Raw genomic sequence first — 27473 nt, 5'->3', positions numbered from 1 at the left:
TGTAGATAATTGGTTGGTTCCCTGGGCTAAATGCTGCAGATTGTGTGTCAGAGTGCCATTTTCATATATGATCTGGTCACTGTCCATTTGTCTGTTCGGTTTTCCAGACGCGTCTTAAGGAAGGGTGTGAGTTTGCCCAATGGCCAGGGAAGGAAGCCCATCTTTACAGGGGTATAAGGTCACGTGTGAAGGCTGGAGGGAGAAGTGCGGGCTGCCTGCACTGATCTCACAGGGGGCAGAGGGGTGAGTGAAGGAGGTGGGCAGCCAGGGAGCAGAGGTGCAGAACCTTGGCATCTATGCTGGTGAGTTGTGACTTTCCTGTGATTTTTCAGGGCCCTTGGGGAGTGTTTAGGGGGCAATCCTGGTGATAATCTGGAGGATGGATGGGCAGTGAGAGCACTTGGGGACAGGAAGTCAGTGAAGAGGGGTTTGTAGGACTTTCCATATGAGGTCATGAGATGTTGGGCCAGGAGAAGAGCTGTTGGCATCAACAATTCTAGACTGGTCCAAAGTCACCTCTCCCTCTCCTCCCCACCCGGTTGCCTCCGCTGTTGTCATCACCACTGCCACGTGGCTCCTCTAATCTCCAAATCCTCTCCGCTATAACCCACTGCTTTCTCACTTCCCTGTACCCTAGACTGCACAGACCCCCATGCTGTGGTCCTGCCCTGTGACCAGCCTCTCTACCCTGGAGGACCGGGAGCAAACCCACCCGCCTGGGCTGGGCACTGCCGCTGTGACATGGCCACGGATCACACAATCTGGCTTACAGCTCCCCTGTCTTTGCCTTGCAGTGCACTGTCACCCTACAGGTGGCCCATATGACCTGCCAGGATATTGAGAAGACAGGTTTGTCCTTCCGTGGAGCTTACCCCACCCCCCCAAGCATAGCTGGATGGGCTCTTTGGGGCCTTCAAGACCCATCCCTTGGGGGCGGCCGGTTAGCTTAGTTGGTTAGAGTGTGGTGCTCTTAACAACAAGGTTGCCGGTTCGATTCCCTACATGGGCCACTATGAGCTGCGCCCTCCACAACTAGATTGAAACAACTACTTGACCTGATGGGTCCTGGAAAAACACACTTAAAATAAATTTTTAAAAGTTAGAAATAAAAAAGACCCATCCCTTGACACCTATAGAAGGATTGTGACCAGGTTAGGGTCACCAGGTTAGGGTCTAGAGGCCAGTTCTCCAGACACTTAGCTGAGGTCATCTGTCACCCCAATACGTCCATTTGTCATAGCTAGACATAAGACTCAGCCTCCAATGGGCGGCAGAGGGAGGTAAGAATGGCTGTTTCCAAGAGCCCTATGTGTAGAGACTGAGGCCTGGGGTTACTGAGGGTGAGAGAGGGCCCATGGAATGTTCTGGGGAGAACATGTGTCCTTATTGGGTCTTGGCCGTGTTCTCAACTGGTCAGTGGGGAAGGAATGACAAAATGGAGAAACTCCTCCAAACGTCCTGAGCCCTCTGTATATTCACCCTGCACTGTGTTCCCCAGGGGATGAAAAGCTGGACACAGCTGTGCAAGAAGCAGCCAGGCAGAAACTAGTGGCTCCTGGCTATGCTGTGCCCAAGGAGCTGTCTTCAAAGCCTCAGCACTTTCAGGTGAGGACCTTCAGGTTGAAAACCCACGTGGTTGGTCTGACACCCTCACGGTTCCCAGGTTTCCCCCGCCTCTCCAGCAGGTTGTGCATGGCAGAGGGTGGGAGCTCCGGTCCTCAGAGACTCATCATATCCCTGCTCCTCCAGGGGCTGCTCTGGGGAACCTGTGCATATGGCTGAAGCTAGAGACAGTCCCATGGGGCAGTAGGAAGCACGGGGGCTGGGCCCCAGCAGGCCCTGGCAGCTGCCGGGGGGCCAAGCAGAGGCCTGGCCTGCCCTTCAGAGTCCTCAGGGCAGGTGACAACACAAGGCTAGCCACATGCGAGGTGAAGTCAGCTGTGTGGGAGCGGCTGAGGAGAGTTTGAGGGATGTGTGGGAAGGTCCATGGGATCCACCGTGAATTCCGGAACCCCCAATGTCCCTCCATCCTCTAGCCAGTAACCTAACATTTCTGCCATGGTTTTGCCTGCCTGGCCTGCCACTTGTTCAGGAGCCTGGAGATCATCCTTGACTGCCCCTCTTCCTCATCCTACTTCTGCATTCAGTTGCTGGCCAAGGCCAATTCTTAGTGTTACCTGCCAGCACCTACTTCTCCATCGCACTTCCACTCCTGGGCCCGAGCCACCATCATCACCTCCCGAACTCCTGGCCTCCAGCTCTCTCTTGTCCATTCTTCAAAGTGGTCTTTCAAAGATGTGATTCTCGTCATGCCATGCAGCTGCTTAAAAATGAGGACACCCCAGTGTCCTCAGGAGAAAACCCAAATTCCTTACAATAGCTTCCCAGGCCCTTGATACCCCAAGCCTGCCCCTCCAAGCCATTCTGTCCCCTGCCCCTGCTCGTCCCCACCCTGCACTAGCATGCTGGACAACTCGAAATCTCCATTCTCAAGCATCTCTCTAGCCCCCAGGCCTTTGCACATGCTGCCTTTGGAATACTTTCCTTCTCCCTTGTGGCCCCACCCCACTTCACCAGGTTAGTTTACCATGTGTGACAGAAGGTCAGCAAACCCATGTCACTCCCCTTCCTGTATCCTAGTGGTTAGGACAAAATGCTGACATGCCGGCTATTAACCTGGTGTGGCCACCCTGCCTCAGATGGTCAGATAACTGCATGAGTGTCAGTCCCGGAAGGGCCCCTGGACTTGATGGAGCCACAGGAGGCCTCATGGAGCGTGGCGGGACTTCCGGCGTGGGCTGGGAATGCCATGTGCTATTTACTGCCCACAGTCAGATGGCAGCCCCCGACTGCCCTGCTCACCGCTGGCAGGCTTCTCTCCCAGGCTCAGCCAGCCTGCACTTCAGTGGCTCCAAGTTGCTCTTCTCCCACCCACCTTCTAATTCTATGTCATAGTCCCTTTACTAAGTCATGGTCCCTTTACTGAGATGTCAAAGTCCCTCAGTCCCTTTACGGAGGCTCAGTTAAGCACACGAAAACAGCCGAAGGAATCACAAATCAGATCATAGGTTCAACTGCGTGAAACTTAAAAATTTTTCAGTTATTTAAAAAGATCACAGACAAAAATAAAAACCAACAAATGGCAAAATCACTAAGTCCACAGAAGATGAAAAAGGCAGGGCAGTGGAGGTGACATCCCAGAAGGAAACAGGAGCCAAGGCCATCCCCAGGCGTGTCTCCAGCAGGTGGATTCAAGTACTGCCAGCCTCTCCCCAGGCCATCTCCTTCTACCCACAGGCGATGTCTCTCATCACATTTGATTGTTTTAGAGAGGAGTCCCTGTGGGAATGGGGAGCCTCGCCCTCACGGCAGGGGTGAGTTTTCTCCCCATAGGTCCGAGTGAGGGTGTTTGAAGCCCGCCAGCTCATGGGCAACGACCTCAAGCCGGTGGTGAAGGTCGTCATCGCAGGCCAGCAGTACTACACACGGATCAAGATGGGGAACAACCCTTTCTTCAACGAGGTAGGTACATATGCCCTTCAGGGCTGAACGAGGCCCTTCAGCCAAGTGGGCCAGTCGGGCTGGGCGTCTCCTGCAGGCAGCCCCCCAGCTTGCCCCTTAACTAGGGTGTTTCAATTGTTCCACAAACTTGTACTGAGTGCCTGCGGAGGGCACAGCACTGTGTCTGGCACTGGGAATACAGCAGGGATAACTGGCAGGAATTCTTGATAGACCTGTAGACATGGGTGTGGCCAGAGGGGAGTGGCCAGAGGGGAGCCTACAAAATGCACTGCGGCCCATCATAGATGGCACTTCGGAGGGACGGAGGGATTGAAGCAGGAGAGTGACAGGGCCAGGTTTGCACTGGGGAAGGGAAATTCTGGCTTCAGCAGGAGTGGTGGTGGAGTAGTGGACTGAGAAGGCATTCTAGAAGGACAGGGAGGCTCCGATCTCCATCCCAGGCAGCTAGCTGGGCCTGGAGCTGCTCACAACATGTTCTCTGAGGACCCACTATCCTTGCCCTTTATCTGGGCAGAAGACCCTCCAGGAGCCTGGCAGACCTCTGCTTCTGGAGGAGGAGCATGAGGGTGATATATACTTAACGTTGTGGAAATGGGCAGAAACCAACTGTTCTGAACCTTCAGACATACTGAGTCGCTGTGTGAAGTGGTGGAAGAAATGTCATCCACTCCCACCCTCATCCTCTCCTTCAGATCTTCTTCCAGAATTTCCATGAGGTTCCTGCAAAGATCTTCGATGAGAGCATCTTAATCCAGGTGAAGAGCCAGATGACATGGGTCCACTCTCTTGTCCCACCTCACCTTTAGTGCCACAGTCACTTCAGATGGTCTTTCTGACCCCAAGGCAGCATCTCCACCACTTTCTTTACTCCCCTGCAGCCCAGATCTTCATTCATTCATTCAACAAATATGGAATGCCAACTGTTAGGCCCTAAGCTCAGAGCTGGGCACTGAGGTGAACAAAGTAGCCCCTTTTCATGTGCTGGGACTCATGTGTCCCCTCAATGTAGCACATTCCGTTCCATGGCCAGAGGGAGCCTGGTAACAGTGGTGAACATGTGTTTACCACATGTCTCCTCTGTGCCTAGCATAGGGCTGAGGAGAACGAGGAGGCCCCCCCCCCCCGAAGAGTTTCCACGTTTGTGGGAGTACAGGCACGTAGGAGACAAGCAGGGTAGTGGGCAGGGAGAGAGTTGAGAGCAACACTGCTTTTGTGTTGCCCTTTGGGTCGACCAAGTTGTTGGCCTCTCTGATCAATTTCCTCATCAGGAAAATGAAAATAAAAACCTGACCCTCACAGGGCTCCTCTGAAAATTAAAGGAGAAAACCTCTGTGGAAGTGTTGGCTCCTAAGAAGTGTGGAGTAAACCCTGAGAAACCTGAATGGGCCCTTACACTTCCTCCCGTGGGGGTCGGGGAAACTGCCGCTGCAAATAACGAATAACCGAATAACCTAGCACTCTCGGGAACTCCTCTGCAGGTGATGAATTCCTCAGTGATGAGATTCAACTCGGAGATTGGGAGATTCCAAGTGAGCACTGCAGAAAGGAGGAGGTTTGGGGAACCGGTTAGAACCCTACCTGGGGCTCCGAGGCCAGGAAAAAGGACTTGCATTTTCATGCAGAGAGATCCAGATTTGCGTCCACCTACCAAGCGGGTGACTTAGACAAGTTATTCTGAGCCTCTACTTCCTCATCGGTAAAATGGGGGTGATAATTTACTCAACCACAGGTCATTGTGTAACACTTACAAAAGTGCTGGGGGCCATGTTGAAGTCCCCACACTTACAATAGACAGACGCAGTTCAAACGTCTGCCTCCCGGAAATGGAAGCACAAGCCAAACAGGCCACCTTAGTAGTTGGAGAAACCCAGAGAAAGATTGCTGCCTGTGGGGACAGAGTGAAAAGGTTTGTTTTGGAAAGACATTGGCTGGGAGATGAGGAAAGTTCATACAATCATGAGGGGCTACGTGAAGACCCCCCAAATCCAGAAAGATCAGAAAAAAGGAAGAGTTGCCTGGTTAAATACTGGATGCCCCGTTAAATTTGAATCAGACAACAGATACTTCGTTAGTAGAAGTGAGCCCCAGATATTGCATGACTCCTCATGAAATACTGCAGGGCACATATGTATACCGAAAAAATAGTTAATTGCAATTCAAATTTAATCTGGCATCTGTATTTTTATTTCCCAAATCTGGCAACCCACGGAAAAGGTCCTCAACCTTGGAAAATGGCAAATTTAGGACAAATCAATGTTAGGTTTCTTTCTCACTACTGGTAATAAGCACATGAAGAGTCATGAGCTGCCCCTCTCCCACCTTACCCTCAGCAGTTGCACAGGCTTAGAAACTATTAATATTAAAATTCTAAAGAGGGTAGATGACAGGAGGTCAAAAACATTGTGCTTTTGACAAAGGCCACTGTGCAATTTCCAGTCAATGACCAAAGTTATGAACTGTTGAGGCAAGTTATGAACTTAGAGAGGGCAGAGAAAATCTGAGCTTTTTTTTTCTTAAGTACTGTTTTGGAAAATTTCAAACATACAGAAAAGTATGAATTCCCATACCCCCATCACTCAGCTTCACCAATTCATTGCCAGTCGGGTTTTATATGCACCTGGCCCACTTCCCCTCCTCCACTCGGCTGTTTTGAATCACCTCTCAGACATGACACCATTTTATTTTAAAATATTTCAGTATGTATTTTTAAAATAGAAAGATTTTATTAAGCATAACCAGTGCAACTATCATATTTAAAAACTTCTAATTCCTGGATAGCATTAAATATCTAGTCAGTGGTCAAATTCCCCTAATAGTCATATGAATTCCTTTTATACTTGGTTCAAATCTGAATCCAAACCAGACGCACACCTTGCAGTTGGTTAAAATGTGTTTTCAGGTCTCTTTTATTCGGTTGGCCCCACCCCCTTTCTTTCCTTGCAATTTATTTGCTAAAGAAACTGGATAGTTTGTCCGGTAGCGTCTCCCCCCCCCCCCATCTGGATCTTGCTGAATGCATCTCCAGGGGATCAGTTCACAGGGCCCTCTGCCCAGCGTTTCCATTTAGAGGCGCCATCAGACTTGACTCAATTATCTGGCAAGATGACTTCAGCAGAAGGCACAAAATGTCTGCGGAGCTCTTTTTAAGTTGTTAACAGCTACTAATGATCAGTGCCTAGACTTATTGCTTCATTAGAGGTGACTGAGTTTTATATTGTTTTGTTTTCTTCCGTCTTTATCGAGGTATAATTGACATATAATGAATTGCACATATTTAAAATATATAAATTGATGCATTTAAAAATATGTACACACCTGTTAAACCACCATCATTATCAAGATAATGAATATACGTATCTATCACTCCCCAAAGTTTCCTTGTGCCCCTTTGTAGTTCCTTCCTGTCACCTCAGTCAGAAACCTCCTCCCAGGGAAAAGGGAAACCCAGTCTCTCTGCCAACTCTTCCCTTGACCATCCTCTTCCCCAGGACAGAACACACTCTCGCCCCCCAGGCATCAAGAGTCAGTGCTGTGCTCAGCCACATGGTGGGTACAGAGCAGTCCAGGCCTCCTCACTCACTGGCAGTAAGGACTTGGGCATTTTCCCCAAACTCAGTACCCTCTGCAGAGTGATGGTGATATTGGACCAACTTCTAGATTGTAAAGTTTAAAGGAGTCAGAGCAGGGAGAGTGCTTGGTATTGTCATCAAGTTAGTTGGTTTTACAAATCTTCTTACTCCACTCTTGTCTTTTCAGACAGATATTGGTTTTATCTACCATTCTCCAGGTAGGTAACAGTTACTGCAAATATGTGTGTCTTCTGAGAAAATATCAGACCAGGTGTCAAAACATTGCCAAACCCCTGTATGTTCAACACATGGGGGGAGAGTATTCGAGCATGCAAATTATTTTCTGTATTTGATAATATTTTACTGTAATTTATGGTGTTTTATCTTGTTTTATAAGAACAACATCTTTCTCTGCAAAACTCAAGGCATCCCTTTGGGTCAAATGCTAATCTTTCATTGCAGCCTTGGGTTGAATTTCTATTTTCAAGGTCAGTGTTGGGGATTGGAGTTTGCGTGGAGGTCTCCTCTGTGACCTGGTCATAACATGCATACGAGGTTGAGGCTGGGACTTAAGGTTGGGGAAAATGCTTGTCTCTCTCAGACCAGAACAGTAACAGCTGAGGTTCCCGGATAGGAATAACGGGTCCCTATTTCCTAAATGCAGTAGCTGGCAGCCTGGTGTGTGTGCAGTCTTGGCTTCATGGTAGGAGCCACTCCCATTTTCCTACCACTGGATGGGAAGAATATATGAGACATATTTTCACACCCCTCTCCCACGCAAACAAAGACTGGTTTCAGGGGAGAAGGATGGAGACTGGAGGCTGGTCTCCCATGGACCCATACCTCTCCAGGTCACACACTCCTGAGGAAATGGTTAGGCCTCTGCCAGCCAAATGAACCCAGCAGTGGTGTGAGAGGCTACCTGAAAGTCACCATCTGTGCCCTCAGTGTGGGAGACCAGGCCCTGGTGAGGCTAGCCCCCACCCCAGTAATATTTCCTACCCTGGCTGCTCCCATGGGACACCCCTGGGCCCTCCAAGTGGCCACTGACCTTCACATGCTTTCATTTGTCCACTGTGTCACTTTAGGGTTGTCCATTCGCCCTGTTCCAAGTGGAAGGTCAGGAGAGCCAAATCTGGTGGCCTTGGCCGTGACCTCCCCATGATTCTGACTCTGCCAGCTCTCTGGTTTCTCCAGGTAGATCAAAAGCTGCCCTATCGGGCTGATGACACCGATATTCAGATCTTCAAGTCAACAATGGTCCCAATCAACATGGCCTACTTACAGTTCTTCATCTACTGTGCAGAGGACCTTCACCTCAGTGAGAGTCAGGGTGGCGGGGAGATAGTGGCCCTTAGGTTCCCTTCACAGGCCTGGGTCCTCATGGGGCTTCCCTGTTCCACATGGGCACCAACCCACATGGTGGAGGGTGGAGGGAGAGGGTTAGACTGAAGTCCACCAAGAGTTGTTTTTATGGAGGCCCCGTGGACACCCTGACCTATCTGATGTGCAGAGGCTCCCTATGCCGGCCCCCACCCCTGCTGCCAATATGGGTCATGACACAGAAGAGCACAAAGAGACAGAGTGGAAATGGGAGCGGTCTGTCCAGAGTGGGGAGGGTTTTCAGTTGTTCTGTCAGCTCTCTATTTCCCCCTCCTCAAAAAAAAATAAACTAATATAAAATAAAATAAATGCTGCTGTCTCAGGAATCCTTTTAACTTCTTGTTCACAGAGAAACACCAGCTAGTGAGTCCTCTGTTGGAGGTGGAACTAATTGGAGAAAAGGTAAGTGTAGAAAGGGTGCGAGGCTTAGAGAAATGGTTAGAGAAATGGTCACCTAGAAAAAAATAGTGTAGGGGAAAAGATTGGGTTGGTGGGCAGGACCCCAGGGACCCCAGGGATCGTATCCCAGTTCTTCCATTAATGGACAATGGGATCCCACTGGACCACGACCTCAGTGCCCAGGGCCTCCCATGGAGAAGACACCCCCAAAAAAACCAAAGGTACAGATGCCCGACGAATGCATGAAACAACATGCCTGCAGATGACAGTTATTGAAACTGTCTCCGTTCCCTCCGGGCCTCAGTTTCTTCATCTATAAATTGAAGGTTCTGGGCAAAAGAGTTGCGGACATTCCATGAACTTCTGTAAATAGAGCAGCGTTTTCCAAAGTTTGCTGATAGTTATTAGGTGCAAAAAAAGATCCTATGCTGAAGTTAAATAAGTTTTCCTCCAAATTTATAAACCACCCTTCCCGCCATATTCAACCTATGAGAAGAAGTCATTGAATCCGGCCCATACATATGGGTAGCGGGGTCAGGCTCCACCCTTTGAAGGGAGCTGTACCAAAGGACTGGTGCCCATACCTTAGGACCGCCACACCGAGCATGGTTTGTATGCCAACTCCTGGTGAGATGACCATGGGTGGTAGATGGCACACACTTCAAAAATTTTATTTCTGTGTTTTTCTGAGCATGTGTCAAAAAGTTTAACCAGCCCAACCAACCCTAGATTTCACCGACATGCTTGCTTAGAATAAGGCTAGGTTTATAAATGAAGTCCAGTGATGCTTCAAGAAGGGGTGCCGTGTGTGCTGCTGCCATGGGCACTGTTTCTGCTCACTTCTCTATTGGGATCTTAGAGTTTATCTAACAAAATCTGTGTCTGTTTGTGCACTCATGTAATAAAATTAGAGCCTTATATCTGTTTACTAATTCAGTCTATTGAAAGCCGATTTAAGGACAAATATTGAGGAATCTGGACCTGAGTGGGTACGCAAAGGACTGAAGTTGTAGCTGACGAGAAGTTGTCCATGTGTCTTTAGACCAGGGATTCCCATGAGGGACAGTGTCCCTCCGTGGGCTGGACTGGAAGGGCTGGAAGGTGAGGCAGCGGAGGGAGGGGGACGGGTTGGCACTGACACTGCTTTGGGATGTTCCCAGCTCAAGACACAGGTGCAGACCCAAACCGAGAACCCTACCTGGAACAAAACCCTGACCTTCCGGATTCAGGTACTGCCATCCCATCATGCCTCACACATGGGAGGGACGATGGGGTGTTGGTGTGTGTAGGGGTGTGAATGGAAGGAAGGGCCAACGAGCATGGAGAGGGCAGGGCTCTGGCTGACAGGGCGCACAGGAAGCCAGGACTACTGGAAAACCTTACTTTATCCAGTATTAAGAAACGAGTGGGCCATACAACTGAACTTTCCAGAAAATGTAAATGTGCCCTCTCACCTGCATTAAAAAATACACCGCAACCATCACTTTAAAGACTCATTCTAAATGGTATTATGCATTTTCTTATTTCCTAGGCCAAGGGCCCTGAATACAATGACAGCCTGTGTTGATGGCCGAGAGGCACCATGGCACTAGTTTTTATTCTTAGTTATTATTCTGGAGTACGTGTGGTCCGGGCTATTCGTTCATAGCTAAATGCCCCAAGATGCCCTTCTTTGTGGGGTTCTACGGTCTGATTGTTATAGCCTTGCAGTCCTTCTCAGCCACCAGTCATCAGTGCAGATAATGCCAGGTGTCGCCCAGCCCGGGAGCCAGGCTTCTGGGAGCTGTGTGCAAAAAAGACACGACAGTTCTGAGAGAACTTGAGTGCTGTCAAGAGTGTCAGTGGACAGAACTTTGGGTGACATCTATTTGGCCACCGAGAGAGTGTTCACTGTCCTTATCTCTTACGTTTGTGTGACGTGAAATTAGCCAGTGAGCTCCCGTCCCCACTCCTGTGGATCCTTCTCCTTGCTTCTAGAAGCTTCCTCAGTTTGCCTCCTGGTGAGTCACTTCTTACCATTCCTCATAATCTCCACATTCGTGGATGATTTTATAGACTCTTAAAGTAGGAAGAGAGTTTAGAGGGGGCCTAGTCCATCGTAGTCCCCCACCCTTGCCACACTTCCTTCTACCTATCCCAGGCTATGACAGGGCTCATGGCCAGCCCCCCAGGTGCTTGATGGATGCTCAGAGCCTTGGAAGTCCTCCCTTGTGTCCAGCTGCCATCAGGCTTAGAACCAGTGGCACAGAACCAGTCTCTCCTTCAATCTTCTAATGTGCGAAGATGTCCACACACCCCCATTCCTGGCAGAACTCAGTGTCCAGGGCTGAGGTCACGTGGAGGCAGGCCTAATTGTCACTCGCCCTCTGGAAATGCAGCAGGCTGATGTGAACCTCACTTTGATGTGGCCGCATGACGACACAGATGGTAGCATCTGAGGCTAGCTGGTCTGGGCCCCAGCAAGGCGGGTGGCAGGGGGAGCACTGCTGAAGATGGGGGTGTGCCAGTTTGCAGTCCAGGGGCCGCAGGACACGAGGAGAGTCAAGACAAGGTGCTGAAAAAGGGGACAATTCTCAACAGGTGGATGAAAGCTGGTTCAGCCATGAATTTGAGCGTGGAGGATTCATAACTTTGGAAGACCTGGATGCCTAAGAGTGCCCAACGTCCTTCCTTAACCAGGGCAATTTCTTCATTTCTTACTAGCCAGCTGCCCCACTGGAAGGCCCTTTCCCTACCTCCCCTTGGACCCCAGCCTGCACAGCAAGGGGGACGTAGACGGATGAGGAGAGTGGAGAACGGGCAGGACTCCCAGCCAGGCTTCAGGAACTTCTGTGAGGGGAGAAGAGGCCCCAGCTGAGAATATGGGGGTCCCACTCAGGCCTCAACCCTAGCAGCTGTTTTACAGATGGACTTTTTGTTCTCATAATTGAGAGAACCCTGTAGCAGAGTGGAGATGAGACTCAGAAACGTGGGTTCCAGTCCTGACTCCACCCCTTACTGTGTGACCTTGAGCAAGCCCCTCTGCCTCTCTGGGCCTCATTCCCCTTCTGTAAACAGGGACAATCCCAGCCTTCACTGGGTTATGGTAGAGTGGTTAGGAACTCTGAGGCTGCTTCAGCTCCTGCGTGTGACATGAGAACTTCAGGAACTCAGCTTCTCTGTGCCTGTCTGAAAATGGGACTAAGAACAGCACCTGCCTAGTGGGGGTGTCAGGAAGGGTCAATCAGGTGAATCCAGGCAGATCATTCAGTAGGTCAGGGGACAAAGGAGCCCCTCCCCAGACAGGCAGCCACTATTATTCACTCTCCGAGGAGCTAGATGTCCCACTGCTAGATACGGTGAAGACATTCTGGGCCAGGCCTTCCCCACGTGACGGTTTGGTGATATGCATTCAGACTGCGCAGGGCTGCGCAAGCACTGCAGCATCGAGTCCACAGTCAGGCGGACCCCGGTCTCACAGGTCCTGAGTGCATGCAGTTAGCGGGCCATTTGAAGAACAAGAATCCAAAAGGATCACAGGATGCAGTCCTAGTCTCTCCCAGGGCCTTGCAAGAGGTCCATGTCAGTGGGGGCCCCAAGGCCATGGGCACAGAAATCCCCATGGGAAATCTTGGTGGTAGCTAAATGGCGCATTGGTAACTGAGCCAGGCCTTGGACCTGGACCCAGACTTCCAAACCTTGCAGTCTCTGAGAGGACCTGACCCTCCAGGTAGGAGCACGCACCCACTGCTCCTCTTGCCTCCCCCCTGCAGCTGCCCTGCCTCTCCAGCTACATCAAATTCAGAGTCTTGGACTGGTGAGCAACTGGGTGGAGACTGAAAACCATGCCAGGGAGAAGAAAATCAGAGCCCGGCCAGGGCCTCAGCCTGCAGTGTGTTTCTCTCCAGCTCCACGAGCAACTGCCAGGATGAGATCGGGACTGCCAGCCTTTCTCTCAACCAGATCTCATCCACAGGAGCAGAAATAGAAGGCAAGCAAGCCCTACCCCACCCTGCCGTACTGCTGCGCCTCTCCACCAGGTCTGCCCTCTCACCCTCTCTTTGCAGGAATGTACTCTGGCTTCCTACCCTGCTTTGGCCCCAGCTTCCTGACTCTCCATGGGGGTAAAAAGGCTCCTTTCCAGATCCAGGAAGATGGCACTGTAAGCTTCTCACTTCAGCTCTAGGGAACAGAGGTAAAACCAACCATGTGTGAGGCATTGAGCCCTGGAGATTCCCGGAGAGGACCCGGTCCCATTTCTGTCCATCACATGCTGTGGAGGACATGAAGCCTGTACATGAATGGCCATGGATATGTGAGACACATTCTGTGGCCCAAGAAAAGAACAGATGGGGGGCACGGAGATGAAACCTTGGGTAAGATTTTCAGCAGGTGAAAGGACCTATGAGACAAAAAAAACCACACACACAAGTAAATGCAGAAAAGCATTTTTATTTAGGTCTGGTGACAAATGTCAGAAAGCCAAATCCAATTGGCTTACAAGAGGAAATGGTACTAGGAAAGACTCTGAGGGAGGAAGACGCAGGCACGGGGACAAGAGTGCCACCTGAGGACTAACACTGTGTCTTCATCTCTCATAGCTCCTGCTCTCCAGCCTGGGCCTCATTCTTTCCCATGGCAGTCAGGCTTGGGAATGTGGCCACAGGAGTCTCTAACAGGGAAGCCCAGGGAAGCACTGTAATTGGCCTCCTCAGGTCACATCTGCTCCCTTTGGGCCAATCACTGTGGGCAATGAGGCATGCCCTGATTGGCCAGACAGAGAGAGCACTCTCGGTAGTCATCACAGTTCCCTCCCATCAGGAAGCGTTTAAGGGGTGGGCAGGCAGAATGCTGTAGGGCCGAGTGGATTTAAGGGTGCAGAAGAGGGGTTGGGTCCAGAGGTCTCCAGGCACTATCATGTCAGGGGTCTGGAAGTCCTCCCTGGGTCATGGTCAGCCCTAGAGGTCATGGGCAGGAAGTTACTAGACAACTCTGTCTTTGCTACAGAGGTATCGAGACATGGGCCTGCTCTGTTTCTCTCATCCCATTTCTCGCCATTTTCCTCCCTGTTACCTTAGAACAGCCCCAGCTCTGTGAAGGATGGTTTGGCATATCGAGGCCGAGTCTTCCTAGAATTAGTCACCCACATCAAGTCCCACAAAGACACGACGATGAAGAACCTCTCCCAAGAAGTGACCAGTGTAGAGGTAACCCAGCACGAAAGGGGTCCTCTGCCCGCTCCTGTCAACTGCGCGTCCCACTTCTGGGCCTGGCCATAAGCTGAATGCGGTGATGGCCCATGAGGATGGTGGTCAAGCTGCCTGAGTCTTTACTGAGTGGCTATGGCTTCATGCTGTGCCAAATCCCAGGTGTCCAGGGGACCCAATAACGACAAGATAAGGCTTCAGTGTAAGAAATGTGTCATCTAGTTAAGGAGAAATATTTTAAGGCACATTCTGAGGAGTTTGGATTTCTTCCTAAAATCAGGGGCAGGGCACTGAGGCAGGAAAGCGTTAAGAATAGATGGGGGGGGGAGTAACGTGGGCCACCCACTTACTCAAGAGAAGTGGAGTACAGTCACAGGGGAGGAGAGCTGGGGAAGAGGGTGCTGGTTTCAGAGTCCTTTCGGAAGCAGAATGACTAGAGCCACTGACTAACAGGACATAGAAGTGAGGCCGACTCCTCTAAGCTAACACCAATTTTCTGCCTTGGGTGGCCAGGTGGTAAGGCAGCTTGCCCCAACACGGGCTCCCTGAAGGAGGAGCAGGTCTGGGGGAGACGATGAACCCCACCTTTGATCTGTGCTTGTGAGGCCAGTCCCCAAGGCTGCTGGACAGATGGGTGTGCCAGCAGCCCAGCAGGATCGGAACCATGGTTGTGCGGGACCTGCCGGGGGGAGTAGGCAGAGTGAAGGGAAAAGGGAGCTGAAGCTGGAGCCGAGGGGGCCGTGGAGGAGCAGTGTGCAGAGAGGTGTGCTGCGGCAGCCTCCGGAGCGGGGAGCTGCAGAAAGGGGCCGTCAGCGACCTGAATGAGGTGGAGAGAAAGGGTGAGGGCTCAGAAGTGTGCGCTGGTAACTGGGAAGGCACACCGGTAGCCTTGGGTCAGGAGAGCAGCTAGGTGCCCTAGGTGGGAGGGAGAGGTCACAGGTGAGTCATGGAGGCGAGTGCATGCCACTTGGCTGGAGAGTGACAGGAGACAAGGTCAGGTGGTAGCTAAACAGGAGCACAGAGGGAGGAGCGGGGTTCTGTTTAAGGCAGGGGAGACCTGAACTAGTGAACAGGAGTGGGAGGATGCAGGGGTAGGGCTGAGGTTGGCGACAGAAACAGGCTCATATGACGGGGGAGAACCCTGAGCAGATGAGGGGCATGGTGGGAGGAGGGGGCCACCAGGGCCAGGAGAGGGTGTACGAGTGTGTGCAACCGGCACCATGCACCTCTGTCCACACTTGCTCTCATTTGAGGAGGGCGTTTAGGCAGAAATGAGAGGGGTGGGGTGGCTAAACATTGGTGGGGATAGGTGGCCTAACCCAGAGACTGACCTGACAGGGGAAGAGCCACCTGTCCGATTTCAGGAAGGGAAGGACCCAGGGTGGGCAGGGTATAGGGGGCCAGGTGCTGGAGGTCCTGGGAGGAACTTCCCCCTTGATGAGCCAGGTAAGGGAGTGGAAGTCAAGGCAGGGTGTGAGGGCGGGGGTGGTCTGTCATGGTCTAGCTCACCTTGAAGAGAAGCAAAGATGGTTTTTGAAAGAAACAGGCACCTCATCCTAGCCCCTGCCTGTTTTATAGCCTTGTCCATCCCTGGCTTATGTGCTGGGGGTTATTGTTCCAGAAGCACCAGAACCGCCAAAAGTATGGCCTGTGCGTTATCTTCCTTTCCTGTACCATGATGCCCAAATTCAAAGAGCTAATCCAGTTCGAGGTCAGCATTGGCCACTATGGAAACAAGATGGACCTGAAGTACAAGCCTCTCATCTCAACCACACAACACAGCCCAGTGATCTACGATGGTAACAGTCAGATCCAGCCAGAAAGCAGAGTGCTCACCCACTACGTGCTGGGCTCTGTGCTTGGCCCTCTAAGGGGATTAGCTCATGGAACATTGATAGGCACTGTTAACCCACAGTTCCCAGCTGCAAGGAGGGGAGGTCACCTGCCCAACAGTGCACAGCTAGTGGGTGGTGAACCCATGATAGGACTTGAAACTAGGTCTTGACTTCAAGCCTTTCGCTCCATATTACAACTTCCCAACCCCATCTTCTCCCCGATTACTGGGAAGCAGCCCCATCCATCCATGCCATCCACTGCTCATCTGCTCACCTCTGTCCATCCATCCATCCATCCATCCATCCATCCATCCATCCATCCATCCACTGACTGGTCACTTGGCACCATCAGAACAGTCTTCATGGTGTTGTCACTGGGCAACAGCAGCAGCATTGCCTGAGACCTGTGAGAAAAGCAGAGTCCTGGCCCCACGTGTCATACAGAATCAGCAACTCTACGGATGCCCCCTCCCCTCTCCCCTGCAATCCGTGATTTACCAAGCCCTTAGGGGGATTCAGGTGTCAGCTAATTTGTGAGAACCCCTACTCCAGAGGAATACGGTCTCCCTTTCATCTCCATCAGCTTCACCATCTCATCACCCATTGAGAGCATCCCTCTTCTCCACTTGCTTTTTAAAGCAAAGCTTTATTGAAATATAAGTCACAGTACCATACAATTCATCCATGTACAGTGGACAATTCAGGGGTTTGTAGTATATTCACAGAGTTGTGCGACCACCACCATAGTCAATTTTAGAACATTTTCATCACCCCAAAAAGAAACCCTGCGCCCACTAACAGTCTCTTTCTCTTCTCCCCCATGTCCCCAACCTTAGGTGACCCCTAATCTACTTTCTGTCTCTGTAGAGTTTCCTGTTCTGGACATTTCACATACCTGGAATCATACAAGATGTGGTCCTGGGTATCTGGCTTTCATTTAGCATTATGTTCTATTTGTTTTTAAATTATGAAGTATATAGACAGCAGGTATATACAATGTATATGTAGTTTAAAGAAAAAGAAAAGTAGTACCCGTGAACTCACAGCCCAGCTTCAAAGATAGAAAACTGTCAGCCTCATAGAAGGCCCCTGTATGCCTTTCCCACATCCATTTACTCAAGAAATAATCATGATCCTGACTCAGGCTAATCACACCCTTGCTTTTCTTGTTAATTTTTATCACCTATGTGTGTGCAGCCCTAACAAGCATACTATCGTTACGTTTTATATCGCTGGAAACTTTCAGTCTCTATTCATCTGTTTTTTCATCTTTTGCTCAATATTAATTTTTTTATATTAGCATTCATAGCTGAAGTTCATTGCCATTTCTGTATATATCCCACTGTATGGTTATAATTTTCCTTGAATGTTTGGTAGCACTAACCTCTAATTATGTGGTATATGAAGACACTTAGATTGTATCTTTTTTTCTACTATAATTTTGTGATAAACATTCATATGCAGTCTCCTAGTCACAAAAGCAAGACTTCCCGCTAAATTATACGCCCGGGAGTGGAGAAGAAATTCAAAGCAAAAGTAATGCTACCAAATTACACTTTCATCAGCATGGTAATGAGAGTTCCTACTAATCTGCGTTCTCACTGTACTTGCTGTTGCCTAGCATCTTAGTGTTTGCCAATCTGGTGGATGTAAAATGTTATTTGCTAAAATCTTGATTTGTATTTTTCTGATTATAAATGAAAGTTGAGCATCTTTTCATGTGTTTACAAACATTAGTTTTTCCTCATCTGTAAAAAGCCTATTAATATCTTTTACCTATTATTCTATTTGGTTGTATTTTTCTTATTGATGTGTACGTAATTTTTTCAGGGACAATCATTTGTCAGATGTGTGTATCATAAATATCTTCTCTAAGTTTGCGGCTAAGTTTTTTTTCGTTCTCTTAATGGTGAATATTTTTTAATTAAGGTATTATTTACAAACAATAAAATGCACAGATGTTAAGTGTATAGCTTGATGAATTTTGACAAATACAAAAAGACACTGGCTCAGCACTGCGTTTTAGACATTCATCGTGTTGTTGCATGTGTCAGTATTTTGTTCCTTTTACTTTCTGATGGCATTCCATTCTAGGAGCATGAGAGTTTATTTATCCATCCCCTCATAACGGACATTGGGATTGATGCAGCGTTTGGAGTATTATGAACATTCTTGTATAAGTCTTTGTCAAGCTTCATTCTTGCCTTTCCTTGCTCTACATCTCAGGGGCTGGATACCTGTACACTACATTTCCCAGACTCCCTTGCCAACTGCTAGAAGGGGAGATACTGTTGTACTGCCCTCTTCTTCTCTCCTCCCTCTGCTTCCCCTCTTCTTCTCTCTTCTCCTCCCCCCCCCCCCGACCTTCCCTCCCCTTTTCCCTCTCCTCCCCCCATTCAGGAGAAATGTCTGGAAGTGGCTGCATCCCTTCAGAGACCTCAGCTTTGGCTGCCCCCTCCTCCAGCATGCCCGCCTTAGCCAGGCAGCTGCCCTCTGCAATCCCACTACACCTTCTTGGTGGCTCCGGCACCCTCTGCAGCAGCCTCTCCACGCAGGGTGGCAGGGTGGGTGTGCACCTGCCTCTGGTCCCAGCACTGCCTCCCTCTGTGCCCCCCCCAGGAGTACAGTAACAGGGTCTGCCTCCTGCTACCGATCTCTGGGCAGCCTCGCTTGCCAGGTCTCTTGGCCCTTGCAACACTTTTCTCCTGTCAAATTTACTCTATTTAAAATATCTAGTGTGGTCTTTTCCTGGCTGGCCCCTCCCTGACTGTTTGTCGTCCACCCTACGCGCCCACCAGCCATGTTTGAGAGCCTTATCAGCAAATCTGGTACAAACTTTTGTGGTTTTATCAATCTGATGTGTAGTTTCAATTTGTATTTCTCTCATTATAAATGAGGTTAGACATCTTTTCATACGCTTAAAAGTCATTTGTGTTTCCCGTTCTGTTAATTGCCTATTGGCATAATTTTCTCTTTTCTTCTGTTGGGATGTTGGTCATTTTCTTATTCATTTCTAGGATCCCTTCATATATGGGGAAGATTAGACCTTTATAATATGATCTGTAAATAATATGTTTCCCATATTTGTCTCATATCTTTGCTTATGGTGTTGAGATTTTCTTTCCCATGCAGACTTTTTTTAATGTTCTCAAACAATTTCTTTCATGGCTCTGGCTTTTGAGTCATAATTAGAAAGGTCTTTTCCACTCCATATTTATTAAGTAATTATCTCATCTTTTCTTCTAGAAGTTCGTGGTTTGTTAAAGGTTCATAACTCATACCTTTTCTTTTTCTGATATTTTCCCCTATAACCTCTTGATTTTTTTTTTTATCCGAAGAGTCTCTCTTCATCTTGTAAGTCCAATAACGTCACTGGGATATGTTTATGTTGATCCTTTTAGGTCAATTTTCCCTGGCACATGGTGTACTTTTTCAATATGTAGATCCAACTTTTTTTTGTTGTAATTTATTTAGTGGTGTAATTTACATTCCATAAAATTCACTTGTTTTGTACAATTAAGTGATTTTTAGTAAATATGCAGATTTGAGCAGCAATCACTATGCCCCGTTTTAGAACATTTTTATCACCCCACGAGTTCCCTCCTTGTTAGTGGGCATCCTCCCCCTCCCACCCCCCGGCCCACAGAACTACTGGTCTACTTCTGTCTCTGTGTTTCCTTTTCCTGGACATGTTACATAAATGGAACCATACAGTGTATGGCCTTTCCTATGTCTCTTGGAGTAATGTCTTGAGGTTTATCCACGATGTAGCTTGTATCAGCACTCCATTCCTTTTTTGTTTTTTTTAAGATTTTTATTGGGGAAGGAGAACAGGACTTTATTGGGAAATAGTGTGTACTTCTGGAACTTTTTTCCAAGTCAAGTTGTTGTCCTTTCAATCTTAGTTGTGGAGGGCGCAGCTCAGCTCCAGGTCCAGTTGTCATTCCTAGTTGCAGGGAGCGCAGCCCACCATCCTTTGTGGGACTCGAGGAGTTAAACTGGCAACCTTGTGGTTGAGAGCCCACTGGCCCATGTGGGAATCAAACCGGCAGCCTTCGGAGTTAGGAGCATGGAGCTCCAACCGCCTGAGCCACCGGGTCGGCCCTCCATTCCTTTTTATTGCCAAATAGTATTCCATTGCACGATGGAAAAGTATTCCATTCATAAGATGATGAACACAGTTTCTACTTCTACACTCTTGTTTATTATGAGCAAAACTGCTATGAATGTTTGTGTAAAGTCTCTGTGTGGACATATGCTTTCATTTTGCTTGGAGAGATGCTCAGAAGCGGAATGGCTTTTTAAGAAACTGCCAAACTTTTCTAAAGTGCCTGCACCATTTTCCATTCTGCCAGCAGGGTTCCAGTCTCTCCACACCCCCACCTCTGTTTGCTGTCACCTCTTTTTTTTGTATTATATAAATTTCTTTTATTTGTTTATTCTTTTTAAATTAAAGTTTATTGGGGTGACAATTATTAGCAAAGTTACATGGGTTTCAGGTGTACAATTGTGTAATACATCATCTATATATCACATTGAGTGTTCACTACCCAGAGTCAGTTCTCTTTCCATCACCATATATTTGATCCCCTTTACCCTCATCTATCACCCCCCCTTACCTTCTGGTAACCACTAAACTATTGTTTGTGTCTAAGTTTTGTTTCTTCATTTATTTCTCTTGTTTTGTTGTTTTCAGTTTTATATACCACATATCAGTGAAATCATATGGTTCTCTACTTTTTCTGTCTGACTTATTTTGCTTAGCATTATAATCTGAAGATCCATCCATGTTGTCACAAATGGCACTATTTCATCTTGTCTTAAGGCAGAATAGTATTCCACTGTGTATATATACCACAACTTTTTTATCCAATCTTCTATCAAAGCACACTTTGGTTGTTTCCATGTCTTGGCCACCGTAAATAAAGCTGCAATGAACATCGGGGCACATATATCTTTACAGATAAATGTTTTCAGATATTTTGGGTAGATACGCAAAAATCTGACTGTAAAGATATATGTGCTTGATTATTCCTAGGTAATTCTATTTTTTATTTCTTGAGGAACCTCCACACTGCCTTCCATAGCGGCTGCACCAGTCTGCATTCCCACCAACAGTGTATGAGGGTTCCTTTTCTCCACAGCCTCTCCAACACATTATTTGTCTTGTTGATGATGGCCATTCTGACTGGTTTGAGGTGATATCTCATTGTGGTTTTTATTTGCATTTCTCTGATGATTAGTGATGTTGAGCATTTTTTCATATGTCTGTTGGTCATTTGTATATCCTCTTTGGAGAAATGTCTATTCAGGTCCTCTCACCATGTTTAATTGGATTATTTTTTGTTGTTGTTGAGTTGTATGACTTCCTTATATATTTTGGATATTAGCCCCTTATCAGAGGTGGTGTTTGCAAAAATCTCCCATTCAGTTGGTTGTCTCTTTATTTTGTCGATGTTTTCTTTGGCTTTTTCGTTTGTGCAGAAGATTTTTAGATTGATATATTCATTTATTTTAGCTTTTACTTCCCTTGCCTTTGAAATCAAAATCATAAAATGCTCTTTGAACCCAAGGTCCATAAGTTTAGTACCTATGTTTTCTTCTATGCAGCTTATTGTTTCAGGTCTTATGTTTAGGTTTTTGATCTATTTTGAATTAATTTTGGTACATGGTGACAGACAGCAGTCTAGTTTCATTCTTTTGCATGTGGCTTTCCAATTCTTCCCGCACCATTTATTGAAGAGTCTGTCTTTCTTCCATTGAATGTTTTTGGCTTCTTTGTCAAAAATTTTCCATGTTTATGTGCATTTATTTCTGGGTTCTCAATTCTATTCCATTGGTCTGTGTCTGTTTTTTTGCCAATACCATACTGTTTTGATTATTGTTACCCTATAGTATAAGCTGAAGTGAGGAAGTGATACCTCCACCATTGTTCTATTTTTTTAGAATTGCTTTGGCTATTTGGAGTCCTTTGTGGTTCCATACAAATCTGATGATTTTTTGTTCTATTTCTTTAAAAAATGCCATTAGGATTTTGATGAAGATTGCATTAATTCTGTATATGGCTTTGGGTAATCTGGCCATTTTAACTATGTTGATTCTTCCAATCCATGAATATGGAATGTCTTTCCATATTATTGTGTCTTCAATTTCTTTTAAAAATCTCATAGTTTTTAGTGTATAGGTCTTTCACATCTTTAATCCTAGGTATTTTATTCTTTTTGTTGCAATTGCCGAAGGAATTGATTTTTTTTATTTCTTTTTCTGAGATTTCATTGTTGGTGTATAGGAATGCAATGAACTTTTGTACGTTGATTTTTGTAGCCAGCAACTTTACTATATTTGTTTATTGTTTCTAAGAGCTTTTTGGTGGAGTCTTTAGGGTTTTCTATATATAGCGTCATGTCATCTTCAAAGTGACAATTTAACTTTTTCATTCCCAATTTAGATGCCATTTATTTCTTTCTCTTGCCTGATTGCTCTGGCAAGGACTTCGAATAGTATTTTGAAAAGCAGAGGTGATAGGGGACAGCCCTGTCGTGTTCCTGAATGTAGAGCAAAGAGCTTCAGTTTTTCCCCATTAATTATGATATTGGCTGAGGGTTTGTCATATGTGGCCTTTATTATGTTAAGGTATTTTCTTTCTATACCCATTTTATTAAGTGTTTTAATCATAAATGATGTTATATCTTGTCAAGACCTTTTTCTACATCTATTGATATAATCATATGATTTTTGTCCTTTATTTTGTTTATGTGATGTATCACATTGATGGATTTGTGGATGTTGAGCCATCCTTGTGCCCCTGGAATGAACCCCATTTGGTCGTGATGTATAATTTTTAAAATGCATTGTTTCATTCGATTTGCTAGAATTTTGTTTAGGATTTTTGCATCTGTATTCATCAGAGATATTGGTCTGTAGTTTTCTTTTTTTGTGTTGTCCTTATCAGGTTTTGGTATCAGGGTAATGTTGGCCTCATAAAATGAGTTAGGGAGTACTGTCTCTTCTTCAATTTTTTGGAAGAGTTTGAGCAGGATTGGTATTAGATCCTCTTTGAAGGTTTGGTAGAATTCACTAGTGAAGCCATCTGGTCCCGGACTTTTGCTTTTGGGAAGGTTTCAGATGATTGATTCAATTTCCTTACTGTTGATCGGTTTATTTAGATTTTCCAATTCTTCGTGATTCAGTCTAGGAAGGCTATATGTTTATAAGAACGTGTCCATTTCTTCTAGGTTACTGAATCTGGTGGCATATAATATAATGCCACCCTTCATAGTATTCTTGGATAATCCTTTGTGTTTCTGTGGCATCCATGGGAACTTCCCTTTTTTCATTTCTGATTTTGTTTATATGTGTCTTTTCTCTTTTTATCTTAGTGAGTCCAGCCAAGGGTTTGTCAATATTATTAATCTTTTCAAAGAACCAGCTCTTTGTCACATTAATTTTTTCTATTGTCTTTTTGTTCTCTATTTCATTTAGTTCTGCTCTGATTTTTATTACTTCCTTTCTTCTGCTGACTTTAGGTTTCATTTGTTCTTCTTTTTCTAGTTCTTTAAGGTGTAATGTGAGGTTATTTATCTGGGATTTTAATTCTTTCTTGAGATAGGCCTGTAATGATATAAATTTCCCTCTTAAAACTGCTTTCGTTGCATCTCAAAAATTTTGGGAGGATGTATTTTCATTGTCATTTGTTTCTATGTATCTTTTGATCTCTCCTCTTATTTCTTCTTTGACCCAGTCGTTCTTTAAAAAGTATGTTGTTTAATCTCCACATATTTGTGGTTTTTCCTGCTTTCTTTTAGCAATTGACATCCAATTTCAAAGCCTTGTGATCAGAGTATATGTTTGGTATGATTTCAATCTTCTTAAATTTGCAGAGGTTAGTTTTATGTCTCAATATATGGTCTATCCTTAAAAATCTTCCGTGTACACTCGAAAAGATTGTATAGTCTGATGTTCTAGGATGAAGTGCTCTATGTATGTCAATTATGTCCATTTCATCTAATGTGTCTCTTAGGCCTGATATTTCTTTATTTTCTGTTTGGATGAACTATCCATAGCTGTCAATGATGTATTTAAGTCCCCTACTATAATTGTGTTTTGGTCAATTTCTCCTTTTAGTTCTGTTAGTAGTTGCTTGGTATATTTCGGTGCACCCTTGTTGGGGGCATAAATATTGATGACTGTTATGTCTTTTTGTTGTATCGTCCTCTTTATCATTATGAAATGTCCATCTTTGTCTCTTGTTACCTTTTTTTTATCCTGAAGTCTGTTTCATCTGATATCAGTATGGCTACACTTGATTTTCTCTGGATACCATTTTCTTGGAGTGTCAATTTCCACCCTTTCACTTTGAGTCTGTATTTGTCCTTGTAGCTGAGAGGTGTCTCTTGGAGGCAGCATATGGTTGGATTTAGTTTTTTGATCCAATCTGCTACTCTGTGCCTTTTTATTGGTGAGTTAAGTCCATTTACATTTAGGGTGATTATTGATATATGAGGATTTCCTATCATTCTATCTTTGGTTTTCTAATAGGACTGTGTCTCCATTGTTTCTTTGCCTTTTTGTTGTTGTCTATTGTTTTAGTGTGGTGGTATTCTATGGCTTTTCCCTCTGTTTCTTCCTTTTTTATGTTATATATTTCAGTTCTGGATTTTTTTGAGTCGTTGCCATTAAGTTTATGTAAAAGAAAGCTTCATATTTAGAGTAGTCCATTTTCTTCAGCACGCTTACCTTCTCCATTCCCTTGTGCCAATTCAGACCTTTACTCTCTCCCCTTTTATGTTTTTATTGTCACAAATTATCCCTATTTATGCTGTGAGTTGATTTCTGTGCTGCAGTAGCAAGTTGTCTTTGTTTTCTTTTTTTCAAGTGTTTTTTTCTTCTTCTTTACCCTGTATGTTATGTTTAGTGTCTTTATTGTTTTGTATAGTGTCTTACTTGGTGTAGGGTTGCCATTTCCTGCTTCTATCTGTCTGTTCATAATACTAACTCATGGTTTTGTATTATTTTGCTTTTTTGTTTCAGGTCAAATAGCCTCCTTCAGTATTTCTTGTAGTGCAGGTCGTGTGTTAGAAAATTTCCTCAGCTTCTGTGTGTCTGGAAAGGTCTTTATTCCTCCTTGATATCTAAAGGATATCTTTGCTGGATATATTATTCTTGGCTCATAATTTCTCTCTTTCAATAGTTTGAATATTTGTCTCCACTCCCTTCTGGCTTGTAGAGTTTCTTCTGAAAAATCTGATAATAATCTAATGGGCTTTCTTTTGTAAGTTACCGTCTTCTTTTCCCTGGCTGCCTTGAGGATTCTTTCTTTGTCATTGATTTTAGACAGCTTCAATACAATGTGCCTTGGAGAAGGCCTGTTGGGATTGAGGTAATTAGGTATTCTATTTGCTTCTTGGATTCAAGGATCCAGTTCTGTCCACAAGTTTGGGGAGTTCTCATCGACTATTTGAATATACGCTCTATTCCTTTCTCCCTTTCTTCTCCTTCTGGTATGCCCATTATTCTTATATTGCTGTTTCTTATAGAGTGTTTTCATTTCTTTTAACTCTCAAGTCTCTGTCTCTTCTTCCATCTGTGTCATTTCCAGATTTCTATCTTCAATGTCACTGATTCTTTCCTCCATCTGGTCAGCTCTATTAGCTAAGCTGGCTATTTCATTATTCATTTTACTGAGTTCTTTTTTTTTTTTTTAATGGAACGCTTCACGAATTTGTGTGTCATTCTTGCGCAGGGGCCATGCTAATCTTCTCTGTATCGTTCCAATTTTAGTATATGTGCTGCCAAAGCGAGCACATTTTACTGAGTTCTTAATGTCCAGAAATTCTATTTGGTTCTTTTCTAAAATTTTAATCTCTTTAGTTAAATGCCCATTTTGTTCTTTGATTGTGTTTCTGAGTTCATTAAACTGCCTGTCTGTGTTTTCTTGCATCTCATTGAGCTTTCTCAGAACTGCAATCTTGAATTCTCTGTCATTTAAGTCACATATTTCCATGCCTTTAAGATCATTTTCTGGAGACTTTTCATTGTCTTTCTGAGCTGCCTTGTTACCTTGGTTATTCATGGCAATTAGTGAATTATTATTTCTCTTCTTAGACATGTACAGAAGTGGGTTCTTCAACAGGTTGGTAGCAAGAGGTCTTCCTTTTGCTTTCCAGTAGGTGTTGGTAGAATGCTTTATTTTCTCTCAGCCTTTTAGTCTCTCTCACACTGTAGTGTTATATTTTCTCTGCACTGTTCCAGCTTCACACACAATTCTCTGGAAGGTAGGCTTCTCCTCTGTGAGCAGGTCGCCTGGGTCTCAGGCCACTGTCTCCATGGGGTATGTGGAGAGGTTCCAAAGTTCCACCGCTCTTCCTGCACCAGATTCAGGGCCTGCGTGTTTCAGTGGCTCTGTTTACCCTTGCAGGGATCTGCTCAGACCGGTGGGTCAGGGGCGGGGTTGGTTATGAGAGGTGGCTCTGAGCAATGGCGGTGACCACCACTACAGCCAGTCCTGCACCCAAGGCTCCCTCCCCTTTGCTAGACCTAGTTGGGCTGCGAGTCCATGGCTGCGGACCACAGTTCTCAGAACTGCAAATATATATTTTTTTAATCTGACACTGCTACTGTCCCACTTCCAGCACTGGTCAGGTGGGGGTCAGGTGAGCTCTGGGAAGATCGGTAGGGGTCAGCTAGGCTCTGTGCCTATGCCTTCCGTCCTCTGCTTGGCAGTGAGGGCTTAAACCGCCGTTTTCACCCTTCTTTCCTCAGTCTTTGCTCTGAGGTCTCTGCTGTGAGCGTTGGGTTCACCCGTGTTATATACTGATCCCTCAGGCAGGACTGTGGGCCATAAACGGAGCACTAGAAGTCCGAATTTTTCCCTCTCTCGCAGCTGTGGTAGCTCCAGAATGCAACGAGCTCGGAGCCTGGAGCTCCAGTCTGGGACCTGGGGCCCTACATGGCCCGCATCTCGGCATTTCCTGCTTTCCTCCTCTCCTGCTCACACAATTTGCCCACCTTTAAATGATTTCAGTTGCGTGTCTCTTAGTCTTGCCTGTCTGCTGTGCAGGGAATCCTTGTGGAATTATAGCTGTTCAATTTGTTGTAAATTCCAGAGGAGATTTCAAGAGGCTCACTTCACGCCGCCATTTCTGTCATTCCCCTAAATTTTGTCCCCTTTTTTATTATATCTATTAAAGGGGGTGTGTGTCTCATTGTAATTTAACTTTGCATTTCCCTAATAACTAATGATGCTGAGCATATTTTTGTTTGTGCATTAGCCATTCACATACCTTCTTTGGTGATATGTCTATATAGATCTTTTGCCCAGTTTTAATTGGGTTGTTTGTCTCATTATTAAGTTGTAAGAGTTCTTTGTATACTCTAGATATGAGTCCTTTATCAGATATATGATTTGCAAATATTCTGTGGTTTTTCTCTTTATTTTCTTAATGGTGTCTTTTGAAGTGCAAACATTTAATTTGGATGAAGTCCAATTTTTTTTCTTTTATGGTGTCATGTCTAAGAACTCTTTGTCGAACCTTAGGTCATGAAGACTGTCTCCTATTTTTTCTTCTAAAAGTTTTATA

The 27473-nt window shown here is 46.0% G+C and overlaps 1 protein-coding gene across 1 annotated transcript in view; it reads left to right on the top strand.

Moving 5' to 3' along the window:
- Positions 1-27473, top strand: part of FER1L5 (fer-1 like family member 5) — a gene marked incomplete at both ends in the record, with an annotated part of 53397 nt that overhangs the window by 6026 nt on the left and 19898 nt on the right. The window contains 15 exons of the mRNA XM_081068421.1: positions 795-861; positions 1499-1605; positions 3394-3522; positions 4215-4277; positions 5001-5051; positions 7279-7309; positions 7943-8058; positions 8289-8412; positions 8824-8876; positions 10034-10102; positions 12626-12669; positions 12761-12843; positions 12920-13014; positions 13931-14059; positions 15681-15858. Of these exons, the coding sequence (XP_080924547.1) occupies positions 795-861; positions 1499-1605; positions 3394-3522; positions 4215-4277; positions 5001-5051; positions 7279-7309; positions 7943-8058; positions 8289-8412; positions 8824-8876; positions 10034-10102; positions 12626-12669; positions 12761-12843; positions 12920-13014; positions 13931-14059; positions 15681-15858 (1339 nt within the window). The remainder of the gene's footprint in view (positions 1-794; positions 862-1498; positions 1606-3393; positions 3523-4214; positions 4278-5000; positions 5052-7278; positions 7310-7942; positions 8059-8288; positions 8413-8823; positions 8877-10033; positions 10103-12625; positions 12670-12760; positions 12844-12919; positions 13015-13930; positions 14060-15680; positions 15859-27473) is intronic.

The sequence above is a fragment of the Rhinolophus hipposideros genome (genome assembly GCF_964194185.1).
Source record: "Rhinolophus hipposideros genome assembly, chromosome: 12".
Classification (NCBI taxonomy): domain Eukaryota; kingdom Metazoa; phylum Chordata; class Mammalia; order Chiroptera; family Rhinolophidae; genus Rhinolophus; species Rhinolophus hipposideros.
The sequence above is the reverse complement of the archived record's forward strand: the minus strand, read 5'-3'. Positions and strand labels throughout refer to the sequence as shown.